General features: G+C 37.1%; 1 protein-coding gene across 1 annotated transcript in view; it reads right to left on the minus strand.

Moving 5' to 3' along the window:
• LOC149289327 (uncharacterized) overlaps window positions 1-18670 on the minus strand; it is a 195414-nt gene that overhangs the window by 56385 nt on the left and 120359 nt on the right. The window contains exons 5-8 of the mRNA XM_089490723.1: window positions 15731-15748; window positions 8372-8398; window positions 8156-8182; window positions 1823-1882 (exon numbers count right to left, since the gene is read on the minus strand). Of these exons, the coding sequence (XP_089346849.1) occupies window positions 1823-1882; window positions 8156-8182; window positions 8372-8398; window positions 15731-15748 (132 nt within the window). The remainder of the gene's footprint in view (window positions 1-1822; window positions 1883-8155; window positions 8183-8371; window positions 8399-15730; window positions 15749-18670) is intronic.

Here is an 18670-nt window from a genome sequence, read left to right on the forward strand (position 1 = left end):
AAAAATAATCTTATATTCCAAAGCCTATCCATCTGAGGCTCAACAAAGTAATAATGGGTTTTACACTCTCTTGGTAAAGTTAATGGATAGGTTTCTGTGCCAACAAAGACAGAGAACCCAACACATTTTCTATTATACAAATGTGTTTTGTTTTTTTTTAAATCTGATTGACTGATTGCATTTGTCTTATTAGATAGATATAGATTATTATTTTATGCATGTTCTTGCTTCAAAATGCTTTATGACAATGGAACATTCAAGGAAGTTCAAGGTGGCTTACCCAATCATATAAATATCAATTTCAGAATGACTTTCTAGAATTATGGAAGTTTCCATAAGTAAAATCATGCAAAGCACAAAGTCTTGTATTAACATAACGTTATGTTAATTAAATTCCCGTTAATTGGAATAAAAATAAATCAACTGATTTAAACTAATATAATTATTATATATCGTATTTATATAGCACCAACATTTTAAACAGCTCTTTTTATATGTATTATATATGTGTTTTAAGTATCTGGATTTATTTTGATGGAACAGAATATTGAGTATGTAATACACCAAGTTTGTCAATTTTATTGACTTCGATATTTAGCTATATTGGTAACAGTATTTTGGAGAACAAGATGTAATGCAGAAAAATGGAAAAATAAATCATCCTTGCAGAATAATAACATATTTTCTGGCTTAAAATACTTGTTTGAGCATGCATTGCGCAAGAATGGAATAGGACAGGTTTGAAATTTTGCAGAATTAGGAAGCAAAGAATTACCTACATTGTAGCACAGTAGAGTATTTCTACTACTGTGAACTTGCACTTATATTGCGTGTATTAACACCAAATTTAAAATCATATCTGTTAATAACATACACAATTTAAGGTAAAACACACTAATCCATAGTATACATTATATTATTTTTAGTAGGAATATATCCCTGTAGGCATAGATATGTTCCTTGTCTCTTTTTCTACAAAATAATATAATAATATTAATAATAATAATAAAGATAATACATAAATTATCTTTTAATATGAAAATCAATAATATTTTATGTAAACAATTCAATGATTTTCTTATTTACAAAAATTATCAAATCATACCAAAAAATCTTGGAGGAGAAAATGAAGACTCCTAAAATGTTAAGCACTACCTTAATCAGGCGGCGTTTTATGAGCTGCTGATCAGCAGAGAGAAAGCCATGATTGATCTTAGGAAACACCATCTGATCAGTAAGATGAGGTCAAAAGTTGGAGGTCAAAGATGAGAAAGTTGAAGGACAGACATCAGAAGGCCCAAAAGAAAGAAATAAAGACATAAGCATTAGATATACAACAACAAGCAGAGTACTGACTGATAGGCTTTGGCAAGTAAATCTGTTATTTACTGAAGAATATATTCAGCATATTATAAGATAGGAAACTGTATTGCAAAGAGAGGTCTTTTTTAATAAAGTCTGTCATAATATTATGTATGGAAAATAACATAAATGGTGATAGCGGAGCTTATTTTACAAAGAACTAAGATATATATATTCTTCATTTGTAGACAGATTTCCAAGACAAAGCACCAGTAGTACTGTATAATCAGTGTCCAGCCAGCATTAAGTCATGTGAAATACTACATTGCGCTTTGGAAAATAATTGTGATTTTGTGACTAATAGTTAATTTCATCAGCAGTTTGAAAACGATAAAGTTGATGTATTATTATAGTTGATGTTTGCTAAATTGGAATAAATTGTTTTTAGATTTATTGCCACATGTAGATTTCACTCATGCTTCTGGACCCCTGACTTAATATAGGTACATCGTTAACAAACCTTGACGGTGAGGATCTGATTACTATGGAGAGCGGCCATTGTGGGGTAGCCTGGCAAACCCTAGGGACATAACATAACATAGCACCAAAACAGACCAACACAGACACCACAAAGACAATATACAGGGCACCAGGGACAACAAATTGTGTCTTTACGCTATTGATTTAAGGTTAATAGCAGGGTTAGTATGATTGACAGCATGCTGTACTGTAAACGGATTCTTGTTTAGCAAACTTGTTTGTCTTTTTAATAATTAGAATGCATTTGAGATTTGATTTAATGATTTGATTGAATAGGAAATGAGGTTGTGCTGTGTATCTTCCTTCTCCATTCTTTGGTTTTATGGTGTAATTAAATAGTACATTCAAATAAATACAGCAAAGCACCACATTCTAGATTAGAGTTTGATATTGATGGTTTGCAGAACAGTTTTATTCCCCCCAGCTCGTCCAAATTCTTTGAACAGGGTCTGTCCGGGTTGGACTTTTGACTGGCACACTCACAGGGGTGGGAGTCCAGTATATGAGCACCCATAAGCAAAAGGTCCAGGCCATGGAAGTATGCGAGGTATGATGCAGTTAGGTGTGATGGAGTGAGATGTGAGTGTGTTAGAGAGTATGTATGTATGTAACTATGTGTGAAAGCGTGTGTTAAAATCAGTGTGCGTGTCAGAGCGTGAGTGTGTGTGCTAGCGTACCTTAGTTACTAGGAGGCAAGGGGCCGGGGGCTTAGCTTTACCTGCCCCCAGGGCCAAAATGTGCATGCTCTCCCCTGCCTCTTCCACATGGTAAATGCAATGGAGGGACTGGAAGTGCTGCCGTAGGTCCGTATAGTGTGAGCCATCTTTGGTTAAAGCTAAGCTTGGCTCAACTCATGAAGAGAGGAGTAATATAAGCCCAAGCTATCCACGTTCCTTATCCTTCTGATGGCTATGGGCACAGTTAAACGAGGAGTCAGGCTTGGCTTGTGCCGTGCAACAGCCTGCATGCCCACCTCTGCCTAGGTCAGGACACATAATTTCCGGTAGGTTAGTTAACATTTCTGCATATAAAAATCTCTTTACTTGTCAGCTCTGAAACACTCCAAGTTCCTCATATTTAGTAGAAGAGAGCGAGGAGAAGATACTAGGAATTCAGGACAAGGAAGCAACTAGTTATGTAGGTTTTGCCATCCAGTACCACTGAACTTACTTTTAGAGGTCAATGCCTACATTTTGTTCAGGGATATGTGTAGCAAATTATGTTTATTTCGCGGATCACTGCCCTTTGAGCAAATCAATCAGGATTTCCTTTAGAAATGTCAAGCAGGCAATAGCGTTGGCCATCTGTGAATGTTCTCAGTGCATTCTATTGGTTGGGTTAAGAACGCAGCATATATGTGTTTGGCAGCCACTCATCCAAGTTAAACTCCCATAGGCTTAAATAACAAACCATTGCATAGAACAGTGTGCATGCAGTAAAATGCATTGGGGTCCATGCAAAATGGACCCCAATATTCATTTTATTTACATATATCGCTCAACTCTCCGCAAAAAGAAGTTCATTGGGGCAGCTACAGGGGACATGAAAACCAGAACACTGGGGATGTATAGATATAGTCTTACATCGGATCCCTTTGCATTTATTTTTCATTAAATAAGATACCTTATCCTTACTAATAGCTCCGAAATGTCTCCTTTACTATCCTACTGCTTTTTTGGGACCTAAATCCCTCTGTCCCCCTTATTTTATTACTTGGAATAGCTGGCACTTGCATATACGTATATCATAACATTTAAATTCATAAAGATGAGTTGCTTTTAAATTTAGCTACTGCTCATATAGTTTATACATCAAACTGAATAAAACATTGGGCATTTAATAAAAATTACCAAAACAACTTGCCTTTGAAGGCCAATCTAGAAATAAGAGGCATCTCTATGTTTGAAATTACATTGGGCATATTCACTAAACCATGAACTTCGGTGAGATATAACATTCCATCTCACTGACTATACATTATAATGGGGGAATAATGGCAAGTTTCTCCATGTAATGGTAAATAAACCATGCTAACGTCTGTGCCCTGTAGAAGACTCCATAGGGTCTGGCGGACGCACACCTTCAGCTTCTGTTACAAATCATCCCTATGCAGATGTCTGCTGTTTGAATTATTGCAGGCTCCTAGTTTAAAACACATGCCTTTATGTACACAAGGTGAAGGGTTATCTGCAGCGCTTGATTAATACATGGACTGTTTTAAGGTCAGTGCAACATAAATTTAGCAGATGAAACTTTTTTGTTTTAAATAGATGGATGTAGAAAATCAAATTAGTAACAGCAGATACAAATTGAATTACACGCTACTTATTATTGATAATGGAATGTGAACTTTGAGCTGAAGTCTGGCCTCATTGTGCGTAGTAAATATCTGTCACTTTTGGGCAGAAACATTTTATTCTGAAATATTTAGATTATATGTGATTCATATCAAAAGACTGCTGATGTCTTTAACAAGACATCCTAAAAGACAGTGCCTTGTGTCTGTATAATAGTTTTAAATGAAGGCAGAGCATAGAAATGCTGTTTCTCATTGGCTACTACGGAAAAATCTTCTTATAGAATTCCTTTTTTGTTCCACTGATTTTCATACTTGTGTCGCCCCCATAGCAGTTTATCACAAGCAAATTTAAATTTAACTTGATTTTTGGCAGGTTTAATCAACTATAGCCCTAAACATACCTCTCCAATATCCCTTTTCAGAAGGGACAGTCCCTCTTTAGCAACCAAATCCTTATTTTTCTTCTTTCTTTCTTTCTTTCTTTCTTTCATAAATGTCTTTTACAGCCCTACACATCACAATAATGTCACTTAATGTAAGTTTTTAGAAAGCAGCCATAAGGGCAAATTTACTGGAAACTAATCGAGAGGCCACCACCGATCAGCAGAGAGTAAAGTAAACAAAGATCCTTATACTCAAGACGTCTCTTGGACGATCAGCGCCATTGCCCAATGGGCCAGTTAAAAGGGAGATCACTGATATCTCCAACTGGCCCGTTAATAATCCATAATTTAATTCCGCCCAATGCCACGTGGCTTTAAATAGTGGAACATGTGGCACTGGCACAGTTATAACCCCCAATAATGTCTCTGTACTGGATATTATTTGTTTCCCAAAAAATCCCATGCATTGTTCATACACATATAAAAATCGAGGAAGAAATAAGGTTAAGAAAATGGATTTTGGCCCAAGATAATTTAACTATATTAGCAGAGTACAGATATCTGCTTAAATAATTACATCATAAAAATCAAAGTAAATTCAATAAACCTCTGGGTGATTTCCATTTTTGAGGAGGGTGGATGAAAAATTTTAGACAGGAAGATTTTTAGATAATTTTGGGGGGGGGGGTTGTGCAGATCCAGCTGTTCGAAAACTTTTCTTTTAGGCATCACAAGGAGAAAAAGAATGTTGGAAATATGCTAAGTGATGTCCTAGGTGGCTTTTCATTGCAGTAACATGACACTTGAGCTAATGAAATGCCAGCTGTTGGCTTGCAATCACAAGCCGGGATACCATATCGGAAGATTAGGAAACTGCTGTACGCTCCCCAATAAATGATGGAGAGATATGGGGTGAATATTCTTTAAACATATACATGTAATGAATTTAATCATAGATATTGTTGATCAAGCTGCCTCTTTGAATCAAGAAAATGATTGCCTTCATTAAAGGGACACTCCATCGTATGCACTTTAATGCAACATTTGCCTATTTTTCAAAAGCCCCCCAGGCACTTGCCGTAGAGGATGCTTACCATCGGTCCAGCACTGGCTCAGCAAGTCATCTGGGGGGTGTCTACATTGGGAGCAATTTCATGCCACTGATTGGGTACTTTAAGCAGCCAACCAGTGGCATAAAAAAGCGAACCATAGAGGTGTGATCCATGTTTTGCAGTTAATTATATATATATAATTTAATTTTTTTTACTCTGGTCCAAAGTATTAAAAAGTGGTGCAGTCACCATGGCGATCACTGGAATATTCCGGTTAAGTGCTCTCAGTATGCATTACTGTGAAAAGAACTAGTTAATCCATGAATGTATAGATGGAAAGCTCTGGAGCCAAATCAATGGCAGAAAGCAAATAGTAGTGGTAGAAAACCAGACATACAGAAATTAAAGTTACTATATTAAAAATAAAGGAACTAGTAGGAATAAACACACACTCATCAGTGATATGCAAACATATTATAATACACACACTATGCAATTTGGATTTGAATATTGCTGCTGAGTTTGTATCTAATGAGGGGATTATTCCCAACTGCCTTCACAGCGTGAATACTAAAATCCACATTACACTTCACGACATCACATATATTATTTATACCATAAGGGTGCACTTGCTGATTATGCAGAGCGCATTATTCTAAATACAATAATAGTTTTTCTAGCTTCTGGGCAGCCCTCTCTCAAGAGGAAATACCACTCATATCACGCTTAGCCAGCACCTGGCTACAGCTAATGGAGCTTGTATGCAGATTGCACAAAAATGTTTGTATGTAGAAGCAACGCTGCCTAAGTCCCTCTTAATAAAAGAATCAGTTGTTTGGGCGTTTTTAGCAGCTAGACGAGATTATATCTGCGGTTGATTAATCGTCTGCCATCTAGGTGTTTTTAACCAAGAACAGATATGCTCCATAGAGGCACTTGATTCTAATTCAGTGCTATCTGTCATTTCACGATCATTGAGAGGCATAAGTGCGGGTGACCCTATTAAACAATTATATGATAAATGTTCATTCATTAATGGTTCTTTATGTGCCGCCAGTTTTGGTATCTCGGTCGCCAATATAAAGCCAATGGGACTGTTCTTATTCATATAGTTATGCTCTGTGTGGCTTATAGTGCTGCTATAGTAAAGCCGCGTTACAATTAAACAAATATTATTAAAATAATACCAGTCATTACACTGCAGAGTTTTGTACTTTTTTTGTGTCCAAAGTGTTCTTCTACAGCAGTGTAAAACCCCTGGTATTCCAAAAGCTGAAAACGATTGTATGACGTAAGCCATATAAGTTCACGCTTATGGTATAAATATTAAACAAAGCATACATCTATACACAAACAACACATAATTTTAACATTGCACCACAGAGTTAATACACACACAACACATACTGAGCAATGCATTGTCTGGGGATTAACCATCAAAGTGGGCTTCCCAGTACGTAACACACCAACTAACGGGACAGCACTGGTCCGGTACAGCCAGAGTATTTTTCATGCGTAAATGGCCTTGTACCAGGGCTGTACCAAATCCATCCATTGAATCCACATTTAAATTGAGCTTTCAAGGCAATACGCTGATTAGATTTACGCAATGTTAACTACATGTTAACTACGAATATTATTTGTAGATTTGGGGCATTCTTTTCTGATATAACATAAACATAGTGATTTTGTAAAAAAGATGAAATCACTACAGGTATAAAACAGATTGGTAATAATATGCAGTAAATACCGGTATATTTAAGGAATGCAGGCTGACCATTTGTTTAGGTGAGTTTCTGCAAATTAAGTCATGTAATTAACACACATGTGGTCCCTATCTACTAAAGCCTTGATTGTTTAAAAATGTGGCTAAATTAAGGCCGAAATCCCAAAATATTTATAAAGTGGGCCTTCCGTTTATTTATTTTCTTTTGACAGGCCTGGGGGGGGGGGGGGTTGCCAGAAAGGAAGAGGTCTTGTTAACCCATTATATGCCAGGAGGGGGTGGAAGGCACAGCAGTACATTAGCATCTACAGAAGCGACAAGATCTCCTCTTTAGATGTATGATGTCATCTAAGGTGTACTTTTGTAATCACACTACTTTACATTTCCGGTCACTTTAAGGGACTTTAAGAGGCATGAAACACTAAAATCATGATGTTTTTGAATCACTTGGGACTATGGGCTTTATCACTTACAATGGAGGACTCCTGATCTCTCTGGGCAGTTATAAAGAATGTATTTTTTAAAGATGTCCATAAGTTAAAGAAGGGTCCAAGTTAGGTGTTGGTATTGCTATTGATCATTGAACCTATACATCCTTTTAGAGCAGAATGCGACAACCGCATCCCCCCCCCCCACCCGGTTTATTGTTTAGAAATAATCAAAGCGTTAGTTTGTTATAAGCATAACAGATGTATAATACACCGATTCTGCTGAGTTAGCGACTGGAGCATGCAGAGAAAATGCAGCCATCTAACATAAATACACAGCGGAGCTACTGTGTTAGTTCTAGAGAGTACTAAAAGAAAATTGTAATTATTGTGTTTAGCAGCGTAACAGTTTTGAAAGTGCTTACCCGAGGGCCCTGATCACCTTGATCTCCCTGCAAAGGGGAAAGATAAGATGATAGTTTTAACAAGGACTCCTTGAGCTACCCTGCGACTCTTTTACAATGTCTCACTGCATAGAACAAACTTTATTAGGCATTCATGATATGCTCCAGTTGAACATCAGCATGGATTGGAAATAACCGTCAGCATAAAAGATTGATATTTATTGTGACGCTACTGACCTTTTCACCCTTTGGACCAGGAGGACCCTAAAAATGAAAACGACAGTTGTTATTTATAGGGTGGAATACATAATGCATATTATATATATATATATAAACTTGCTGATGTACCCATCATTAAAATCATGGTGGGCTTGCGATGTTGCTTGGAGAGCCCAAGATGAGCCCAAGCAAGCACACAACGAGATCCAGGTCTGGAATCTATTGAGAGAGAGAGATACCGAACATAACTACTTACAAGCAGAATGCACGGTTTGCATTTGTCCTCTTCTAAAACACATGTGGACAGAGAACCCGCTAACTTAGAACAAGCAAAAAGTGCAAGCTCACCAGTGATTTTAGAACACAACAGAACCTTTACTTGTACCTTAACTGCCCATACCATAAGAATGTAAGGATGCATGCCATCGCTATAGGAAAGTTTGAAGACTAGAGCAGATGAAAATACTCTTTTACTATTTTATGTGCCGAGCGTAGATTGCTTTCTTACGAGTTTAGTTTACAATTCCTTTGACATATGGAAGGCATAAGAAAATCCCAAACTCTCGCCTAATTTGATTTTATAATCGGATCACAAAAACATCAAGAAAACGAGGTAAAGCAACGTAGGGCAGAAACATTTCATATGTCTGAGTTATGACATATTCCTTCAATATATGGATGATTTATAGTAGGAAGGATAAACAATGGGGCTTTTACACCAGCTCTGAAACATAATTTTTAGAACCATAGCAATCCATGAAAGAAATATTCCATTGGTTGCTACAGTTATAAGATCAGAAACTAGCTTTCCTGGGCAATATGTGCTTGCCAACGATATTATCAAGATGTCACAATGCTGGCACTAAGGCAATCATGAGAAATAAGCTTAGAAGATGGTTAGTGCGGTTACCATGGATGTATAATGAAATTTTTTGTATGTTGTCTGTTTTTGGAATATCATTGTGTATTTTGAGTTATTTTGGCTTATATCAGATAAATGAAGCTAGTTCACCTGGCCTCCAATACCAAAAATGATCCCTCTGAATCCCTTTTCATAAGCCAGAAGAGCTTTTTCTCAAAAAAAAATTGCATTGTCTGTTTCTCATCTTGATGTTCTCTCCACCTCCCACTCACATTCCCTGTCTTGTTCCTGCATTTTCACTCATCCCTTTATGATTATTTCTAAAATACACATATTTAAAAAAAAATGTAAGGTACTGATGCACAGATTTAGTAGGGGGCACTGTCCTGTTTATTTTCTGGAGTATTCCTTTCTTAATCTCAGCTTGACTAGGGGACATCTGATAATTGGCTTTTCTCTGATATATGGGCAAAAACAAAAAGCTCTAGACAACGGGGGAGACAGTAATGGAAGCCGTTGGAACTATTGTCCTTGGGCTACTTTGGATCACCCGTGGAATTTCGGTACACTCATTTTGTTTTATTGCCATTCCACATATAGCTTCCAGGGTGTCTACTGAGAGCAGCTCATTATTCACACACTCATTGGATGTACTACTTATAGGCTATCTATGCACGTGTGATTCAGAGGCCTGATTGGTGCACATAAATCAGGCTGTCTTCCAAGTTAATTATTATAATTATTATTTTTTGGATGTGTTTGCCATAGTATGAAAGTTGGTAGTCCTCTTCTGCTTGACAGTCATAATATATTATAGGTTTCTGCCGACAGTAAGTAAAATAAGTATTCAAATAAATATTACGCTGATTACTGAATCCCAGTGCTTTTCCAGAAAGACCTAGGTACATACTTATCAGGGTTTTTCCTGATGGTGTCACCATGCAGGGCGTATCTCCTAGTTCAGATGGAGCCTCCCTGTATTCAGATGAGGTCTCCTCATATCTAAAGAATTTGTGTAGTGAATCAGCAAACGTTTAAATAGCATTAGTGTACATCCATTCAAAACTATTTTTAAACGTATGTTGATTGTAATGCCAGGTATAAAAGAAAGGAAATCTAAGACCCGTACCTGTTTCACACCTTTTGCACGTGGATCCCAGGAAAGGAGGGAGGATGGTGCAATCTTCTTCCTCCCCATACTGGTGCTTATGGATCAGCACTGCTATTGATCAGCACCTTCTGCTCTTTTGTCAGTGCGGGTGGTAGCTCCTGGCCGCTGCAGTGATGTGGCGGCAAGTAAGCATGACACTAATTTACTTGAAACATGGCCACTAGTAGGGTGGCTGGAATAGTTTTGACGGTGATTGGACAGAACAGATTACTGCCAATAAACAGTAACTTAAAACAGTGCCAATGCAGGTGACCCTACACATGCATTAGCAGCAACTGCTGGTGGTGACTTCATCCTCTTGCAGGCCAACTGCTGTTATTACAATCCATTCTGCACTTCAGAGGGCACCTTAGAGCAAGGTCTCTCATCTGTATTACTAGGAGTGCTTGAGAGTTAAATAAATGAGGGGGGGCTGATGGGGAGGAAGTAAAGGGGGGAATGTGAGGTGATGAGAGTGAGTTAGGGTAGATGAGGTAGCAAAATAAAGGACATGGGGAACATAGGAACTGGGAAACAGTAATTAGGACTGTGTTTAGTGCAATGTAGAAGAGGAGATGGAATGAACTTTTGTGGTGTGTGACCATTCCAAAAGAAGCTACTCTTTCTGTAGCACTGGTTGGTTAGACATTATAAGTACAGTCTGCCAAGAAAGCACTGCATACACTGTGGTTGCTGTATAAATAAATTAATATAAGAGAGGGCAGTCAGAAGGTACATTTTATGTATGAAGTTGTGTTCATACAGCAAACAGCTGCACACTTGATAGTTTCACACCACCTCTGTGAACTTACATCATACCTGGGCTTTGACGGTGAATACTGCTGTTGACTGAGATACCCTGTACTGTGTATATTGGAAAGGTTCCTAGTGACTGTTGCCTCAGGTCCTCACCAATTCATATTCTGCATCTTCAGGTCCATTTTAGGATTTCACCTGTTGTGGGTCTGATTTGGGGGGTATTAAGGTAAGTACCAATAAGCTAGCACTAATCCATCCACAAAAAGCCATTTCACTTCGGCTTTTACTGATCCCCAACAGAATCAGAGCTGTTCTTAACACACAACTTATTCCTTTGACGTAAATTGAAAATTAACGGAAACGTAACACAACTGTGTTAATATCTTTGAAGTCAAGCAAGATTTTGGCCCATTTTAGGATTCCACCAGTTGTGATTCTCAAAAACTGGCGTTGGACACAAACAATTAAAGCTTCTATCTGGGAACTATGAAGGTCTGATTTAAGTCTCAGTATTTTTGTCATTAGGGTGATTCTTGGCAATAGACAGTTTATGATCTCTTTGTATTCCACATTGGAATGATAATGGTGACATTGATTTCTCGTTTTCTTTTCTTTCTTATTGGCATGTCTTAGCTAATATGACTGCTTGAATACAGAATGATTGTCATCATGCTAAGACATGGTCCTATATAGTGGCTGAGGAGTATTACAGTAGGCACCAAAAGAAAGAAACAAAAAGGCATTTCACTTGGGCTTATTGTTTCCTAAAAGAATCAGAATGCCGATTCAATACATCGGTTTAAGAACTTGTTCTTTTCACATGTAAAATGAATGGAAACGTAGCACAACTGTGTTAATACCTTTGGAGATCAGCGAGTACCACAGGAAATGGCTGTTGGAGTCTACAAATTGACTTTTATTGTCGCTCAGGATTACACATGTAACTCATACCCCATCGTTGTTCAACAGAGACATGTGAATATAGTGTGTTCTTACAGCCACAAAGAGTTCCAGAACACAATCTGAAAGAACACCACGGAGATGCTTCTTATAACAATGTTTTCCATAGAATTTGAAACATTGTTCAATGACCTTTTATTGGCTTTGATCCTAAAGAGCAATAAACCATTTTTTTTTACTGTGTATATGTAGAAGTGTAACACATACAAAGTGCTTGAGAAGTTAAACAATAAACACTTTGACCTTTACGGACGTTGATGGTAAATGATCGCAAAACACTATATTAAATATCTAATAATACATAACATACTGAAGTATGTTTGTCATATAAATCCCTAAGTAGACGGTTTAATCTAGTAAATTAAAAGTCATTTTTGTTACCAATTTCATAAAACTGCTCCACTGCTGCAAAATGACACATGTATCCTGTATCTGGATTGGGACCAATCTAGTCATCAAATGGTTTTTAATGCATATTGGAGCACATTTTCCATCTTTACTGTTGGCGTTAGAATTTTGTCTCAGTTTCTTTGCCTATGTTGAACCCAAGATGCATACTTAAGTACATTTCCTGCATATGGCTGTAATGATAACACTGAAGTCAATGGGAGCTGTACTTTCATTCAAATCAATAGGGGTAGCGTTAGCCAAACATGGCATACATGCTATTGGCTGTATTATTCCAAAATACAGGAGTGAACTTGTTCTTTAAAGTCATTATTATTAATATTGGTGGGGTGTCATCGGATCACATTGATAATTCCATTGCTTTGCAGTATATAGGGTACAGTATACATCCAGAATTTCCACTTAGTGAAGAAGAAGAATTCATAGTATATTTTTTTTTTACCCCTATACTGCCCTATCTCTGGTTCAAGTGCAACTTAATACTCCAAAAAAACCCATAGATCATTTGTTCATTGTGTAAACAATGGACATTTAATATTACAATTTTGTATAGTAAAATCTTTATAATAATACTTTGATTAGTTTGTTAAATCAGAAAAAAGGAAAGAAGCTACAAAAGGTCTGCTCTGGATCATGTGTAACACTGCATATGAGTATGTTTAAACAAAAAAACAAACAGAAAAACAGAGAATATGTGCTTTGATTTATTTTTAGTAACGTGTCCTTTAAAACAATGTCTTGTGTACTTAGCAGCTTGCTTGGAGCCACAGTTTTGTGATTATTCATATATTTTGGGTTAACAGATGTAAAATTAGGAATTCTATAATGTCACACCAGGACATAGGATTTAGGTGCCAAGTCACAAGCCACAGAGAATCAATGGTGAATAAAGTAATCTCTCATTGAAGATCTACACGTGATATGGACACCATCTGCTTTCCTGTTTTTGGTGATTCCCAAGCAAATTGTTGTGCTTAATTTCCCTTTTAGTGTCAACATTTGTCATTTGTGTGTTTGGTTTAGGGATGTTCTATGTTTCACATGAGAACAGTGCTGAAGTGTAGACATGCCTGTGATTTAATAGGTCTGTCCGTTCTCTATATTCTTTACCATCTCACATTAGATAGGCCATTTGGTTCCTCTCTGCTGTCAAATTGTATTTTCTGCTGTTAATAAAACTAACCATCTTTTGTTTCTGTTCTTTCAGGTGGTGTTTGTATGACTTTTGCAGAGCTTCTCAGCTCCTTCATATTTATCTGAAGAGGGAGATTCTGGAATAGATATAAAGTATGACAGAGCTTGCATATGCTGTCAAGGCCTTGGTTAATGGAAATGTTTCTCTCCTTGATGAATTTTTCTAAGAATTGTTGAATTTGGCTGAACATAGGTCGTATGTTTTTAAATTCTCTCCCCCCCCCCGACCCCTATGTAACAAGTCCCTTCCTTGAAAACAATGTATCACTATTTAAGGCACACCTATGGAGTACACAATTGTGGGACTGTTGGACCCAGGACACACTTACACACATTTATTCTAACTCTTTTGTGGATTGCCTTTGTGAGTTGGTTTTGCTGAACATACATAGCATCTTGAGTGTGACCTGCTACTTTGTTTTGTGTGGATAAAGTACAAATGGAGTTCTGGTGAAGAATAGTAAAAGTGGTTCAGGAACCATAACAAGTGAAATGTTTCTGCTCTACCCCTATGTCTCTTCCATGATTCCCATTGTTTCCTGTGATTCACAAGTGGAAACATGGTAGTTCAACAATAATAGTAGTAAATTGCCATTTATGGGAGCAGTTTTGGTATGGTTTTGCCACACTTCAGTCTTCTTACGTGTCTGGTTTTCACCAGGACACTGTAAATATGTTTCTGTCCCCACGCACAGGATCTCCAGTCTTAGGTTATAGTTTCCAGATGTATGTGATGTCACAAAGGAAAGAAAATAAGCAAAAAACTAGATTTAGCCTTAGCTCTGATAGCATATTTACAGTATGAAAGATAAGCAGAAATTAGCTAAACAGTGCAATCTGTGCTTGCTGTCATGTTTAGAGTATGTTTAGCCATTTTAAGTGTACTTAAAAATGAGGGGCAGTTTCAGCTCTAAGTAGAACACAGACAACACAAGATTATTATGATATTGAGGACATGATTAATATACCACATGTAAACTCTTACCCGAAGATGGATAACTAAAAAGAAGAAGAATGTACAAACAAACTACATATAAAATGGAATACTGCTGGATTATTAGCACTGGAAAGTAACAGAAAACAAGGACTATTTTTAACTAAGTTAGCTACAGGTGTTGGCTTCTGCATTAAGTTTTCTTGTGTAGCCATGAATATTTTTGACAGAATATCTAAAATATTGCACAATATGTTCATGCACCCAAAATATATAAACCAACATTTTTATATATTAAAAATATGAAGGGAATTAAGGTGTGACAAAATACATAGCTTTTACTATTCTTTGTGGTACACAGGGCCTAGCTTTGTCAGGGAAGATAGTCATTTGAAGAAGACACCTTTGCTATGTTGGCCTGATAGAAGGTTTCAACTTTAAGTAAAGATTCCACTTTCTCTGATTTACATCCAGAACCAATTGAACATCTGGTGTTGTGAATCCAGCCTTTGGCGACATTGAACTATCAGTGAGTTTGCATGTACTCCTAATATACAGCTTTACACAAGGACACAGCCTTGGCAATATAATAGTTATTAAGGCCATGATTCATTAATTAACGATCCAGCGAGAAATAACATTTTGGAGTCAGGAAGGGTTTTTTCTCCTTTTGAGGTAAAATTGGAAATCTCTTTAGTGTTGGTTTTTGCTGCCTTCAACACTTGGGGTTGAAAAGAACTCCTTCACTGGCCATTTGGCATCCGTGATGTGATGAACCAGTATCACAGAAACAATGTGTAACAAACCCAAATATCAGAGTTGTTTGGTTTGTTACACATTGGGTTTGTTACACATAATTATGATTAGCAAGGATGTAATTCTAAATGAAGACTAGTTTTGTTGGTCAATAGAAGCATTGCGGATCCTAAATGATTCAAAGAGCCACTGGACACGTCATGAAGGTAACCGTGATTTCAGTATATGAGTATCATGCAATGTTTGACATTGTAGTGTCCAAGACACTCTAGACTGGAACTAAGGTGATCAAAACCAGTAAAATATTATGAATTTGTCAACAGTGCATCACAAAACAAGAAACGTCCTACTTACTTGAGGTCCAGGCTGTCCCTGTAAAATAATAAAGATAACATTAAGAACATTATTTCTATTATATTTTATTTATATAGCACCAATAATTTACACAGCTCTTACAATAAATACATTTAAGCCTAAAACAACTAGAGATTCTAATAAGGTTCGATCAGTGATTACAAGAATATTGTGAGATGTATAAAAATAGAGACACACACAACTGATAGAGTTTTTTTGGGGAGGGGGTTCTGTGTTTCTTAAGCAACTATTGTCATAGTACATTATATGTTTTATACATTAGATTTGCACATTACTCCAGCAGCTCAAAACCATAAAAAAGTATAACTATAAATCACAGTATTACTACAGCATTATTATTTCATTTTGCAGGAACACCTGTAGGCACCTGTCATAAAATGATGATTTCAAATAGATATTACCCCATGCTATTTCGATCAACATAAAATTGTGGACTACATATGTAGATAGTATATATATATATATATATACTGCCAAGAGTCCCAGTTTGCTGTGATAGTCCTGACTGTAGTGTGTGTACTAGAAAGGATTTAGAGATGTGAGGAAGATGGTTACACAGCTAAAGATAAAGACCTCAAGGGCAAACCATCCATTAGAGGTCACTGGGCAGAATGCATTATCTGGGAACTGCACCACAAAATTCTTGCTGGTAGGAGAAGTAGAGCTTCTAGTCCTGCCAAAGTAACAGAGGTTTAAGAGGATGCGTTCACTTCTTGTTAGTAATTGTTTAGTAAATGCACATCTGCCAAATGTGGCTTTTCTCTCCTGGAGCAAAAAAAACATGAAAGGCACAGTAGATGCAGAACATTCATGAGGCTGGGTATATATATATATATATATATATATATATAGAAGACATAGGATGTTGGGGCTGTGTAGAGCATAAGAGGAGGCTGTATTTATATATATATATATATATATATATATATATATATATATCTTATATACACAGACAGGCATGGACTGGCCATTTGGCAAATGCCCAGTGAGCCGATCTGCCACTCCAGAGGCAGATTCAATGCTGTGGTAGTCGGCACGCTACATGAGCTTAAAGCTATACTATACAGGAAACTCAGTCTGTACAGAGCACACACGATTAGGTCTCTGCAGAGCATATAAGACTCAGTCTTTCTACAGTATAGCCAAAGCTCAGTCTGTGCAGAGGCTCTTGTTATTCAGTCTTTTTATTTATCACTTGAAGTTATTTTTAATTTATATTTTATATTGTGATATCTCAATTTACCTTGGAAGGGAGGGGACAATTTTATATTGATTTTCAGAGATATTAAGGGCAACATTCAATTCTTTCCAAGGTAACTTGTGAGTTATTGTATTTTTAGGTAATTTGTATTAACTTTTATCATATTGTATCAATTACAGACATATGTATGCTCTTCTCGTTGTTTCACTTTACCAGGTCCTCTTGAAGTTGCCTCTTTCTCTCAAATATTGAAAAAATAAAAACCTTTCTTGATCAAAGAGATTATGCCAAAGCATGAATCACCCCCCCCCTTGCATTTATCTCTCTCATGGTTGATAACTGTATTTTGTACGACACAGGAATTGTCTGTGAAATCAGTGTGACTGACCATGGGAAAAAGTGACAAATTGCTTAGCACAGACCAAAGCTGTCCACGTTTTGGGAATAAGAGATCCTAGTTCCGAGTTTATTTATTGCACGTGCTTACACTCTTAAATCATTGCTCTGGACATACAACTGCAAATAGAATTCCTAGGTCAACGTACATAATATATAAGTTAGAGGATACATAAATGGAATTTCTTGGAGTATTAACAGTAGACAGAGAAAGGGAGCCAAGTCGCATATATCAATGGTATATAGAAACAGTTGAAGTAATCTAAAGCTATTGAAGATCAAAGTGTTACTGAGCCTTTACTGGCGAATGTTTTTCTGGATCACAGGTCAGAAGTGATTGGTTGGCGTGTTGTATGGACTGGTTTTAATGTTTTTAATCAAGAGATTACAGAATATATCTTAGACAGGTGCTGAACATGCAAGAGAAGACATTAGATATGTCTATAATTGCTATAGTAGCATGGAAAGCCTTTCAGCACAAACATTCTACATTTATAATGTTCTAGTCCAAGAGGGAATGATGCTCAGGTTTTTTATTTTATAAATAATGTAATGGTTAAAATACATTTTGCGTCTCAGCTTTGATTTTAGTAAATGTTACTTTCTGATCTTATATCAAGTCTTTTAAATTATCCTAGTCACAGTTTAAAATGTGTTGTAGAGGGCTTTGGCAGCTTCCTGGGATCAGGCACCATAGATGACTACCAGTAGACACTGCTACATCCAAGCTATAAGAATCTGTCAGTGTCCAGTTAGAGATCATTGGGGAAAACCCCCCAAAGGTTCCCTCTATATCTAATAGGCATTTCCCGTTGACACACAGAAACGCTAAAAGAAAACACACAACTCCCAACACTTCAGGTGTCCGAATTGGCACACTTGTGTTAGGAAGTGAAGCTAGAGGAGGGAGTGGAACTGACATCAGCAAAGGCCAGGCCGGGATGGGATCGCCCAGCACCTTACACAAAGAACCGCCTTGTCGGACTGAGCTGCAGAGCATCGCAAGGTGGCCATGAGGGAACTGCAATGGAGATCTGTTCTGCAACAGCACAGATTGCCATTGATTTTACAGCAATCTGGGGTGGTCAGGGGAGATCAAAGGAAGCCCATCATCCCTATTGCTCCCAGGACAGTAGGATAGTACCCAAAAACTGGACTGTCCCTGGGAAACTTGAGAGGCATGAAAACTAAAGGAGGAAAAGACTTACACTTTATTAAGGAACAATAAGTGGGGGCTTAATTCTTACTAGAACTCCAATGAGACTTAGTGTGACTCCACATTGGAAGAGACTGAGTGCTTTATATTATGTGCCTAGTAGCAT

The sequence above is a fragment of the Sceloporus occidentalis genome, unplaced genomic scaffold, assembly GCF_023333645.1.
Source record: "Sceloporus occidentalis isolate IW3139 unplaced genomic scaffold, rSceOcc1.0.p SCAF_46, whole genome shotgun sequence".
NCBI classification, from domain to species: domain Eukaryota; kingdom Metazoa; phylum Chordata; class Lepidosauria; order Squamata; family Phrynosomatidae; genus Sceloporus; species Sceloporus occidentalis.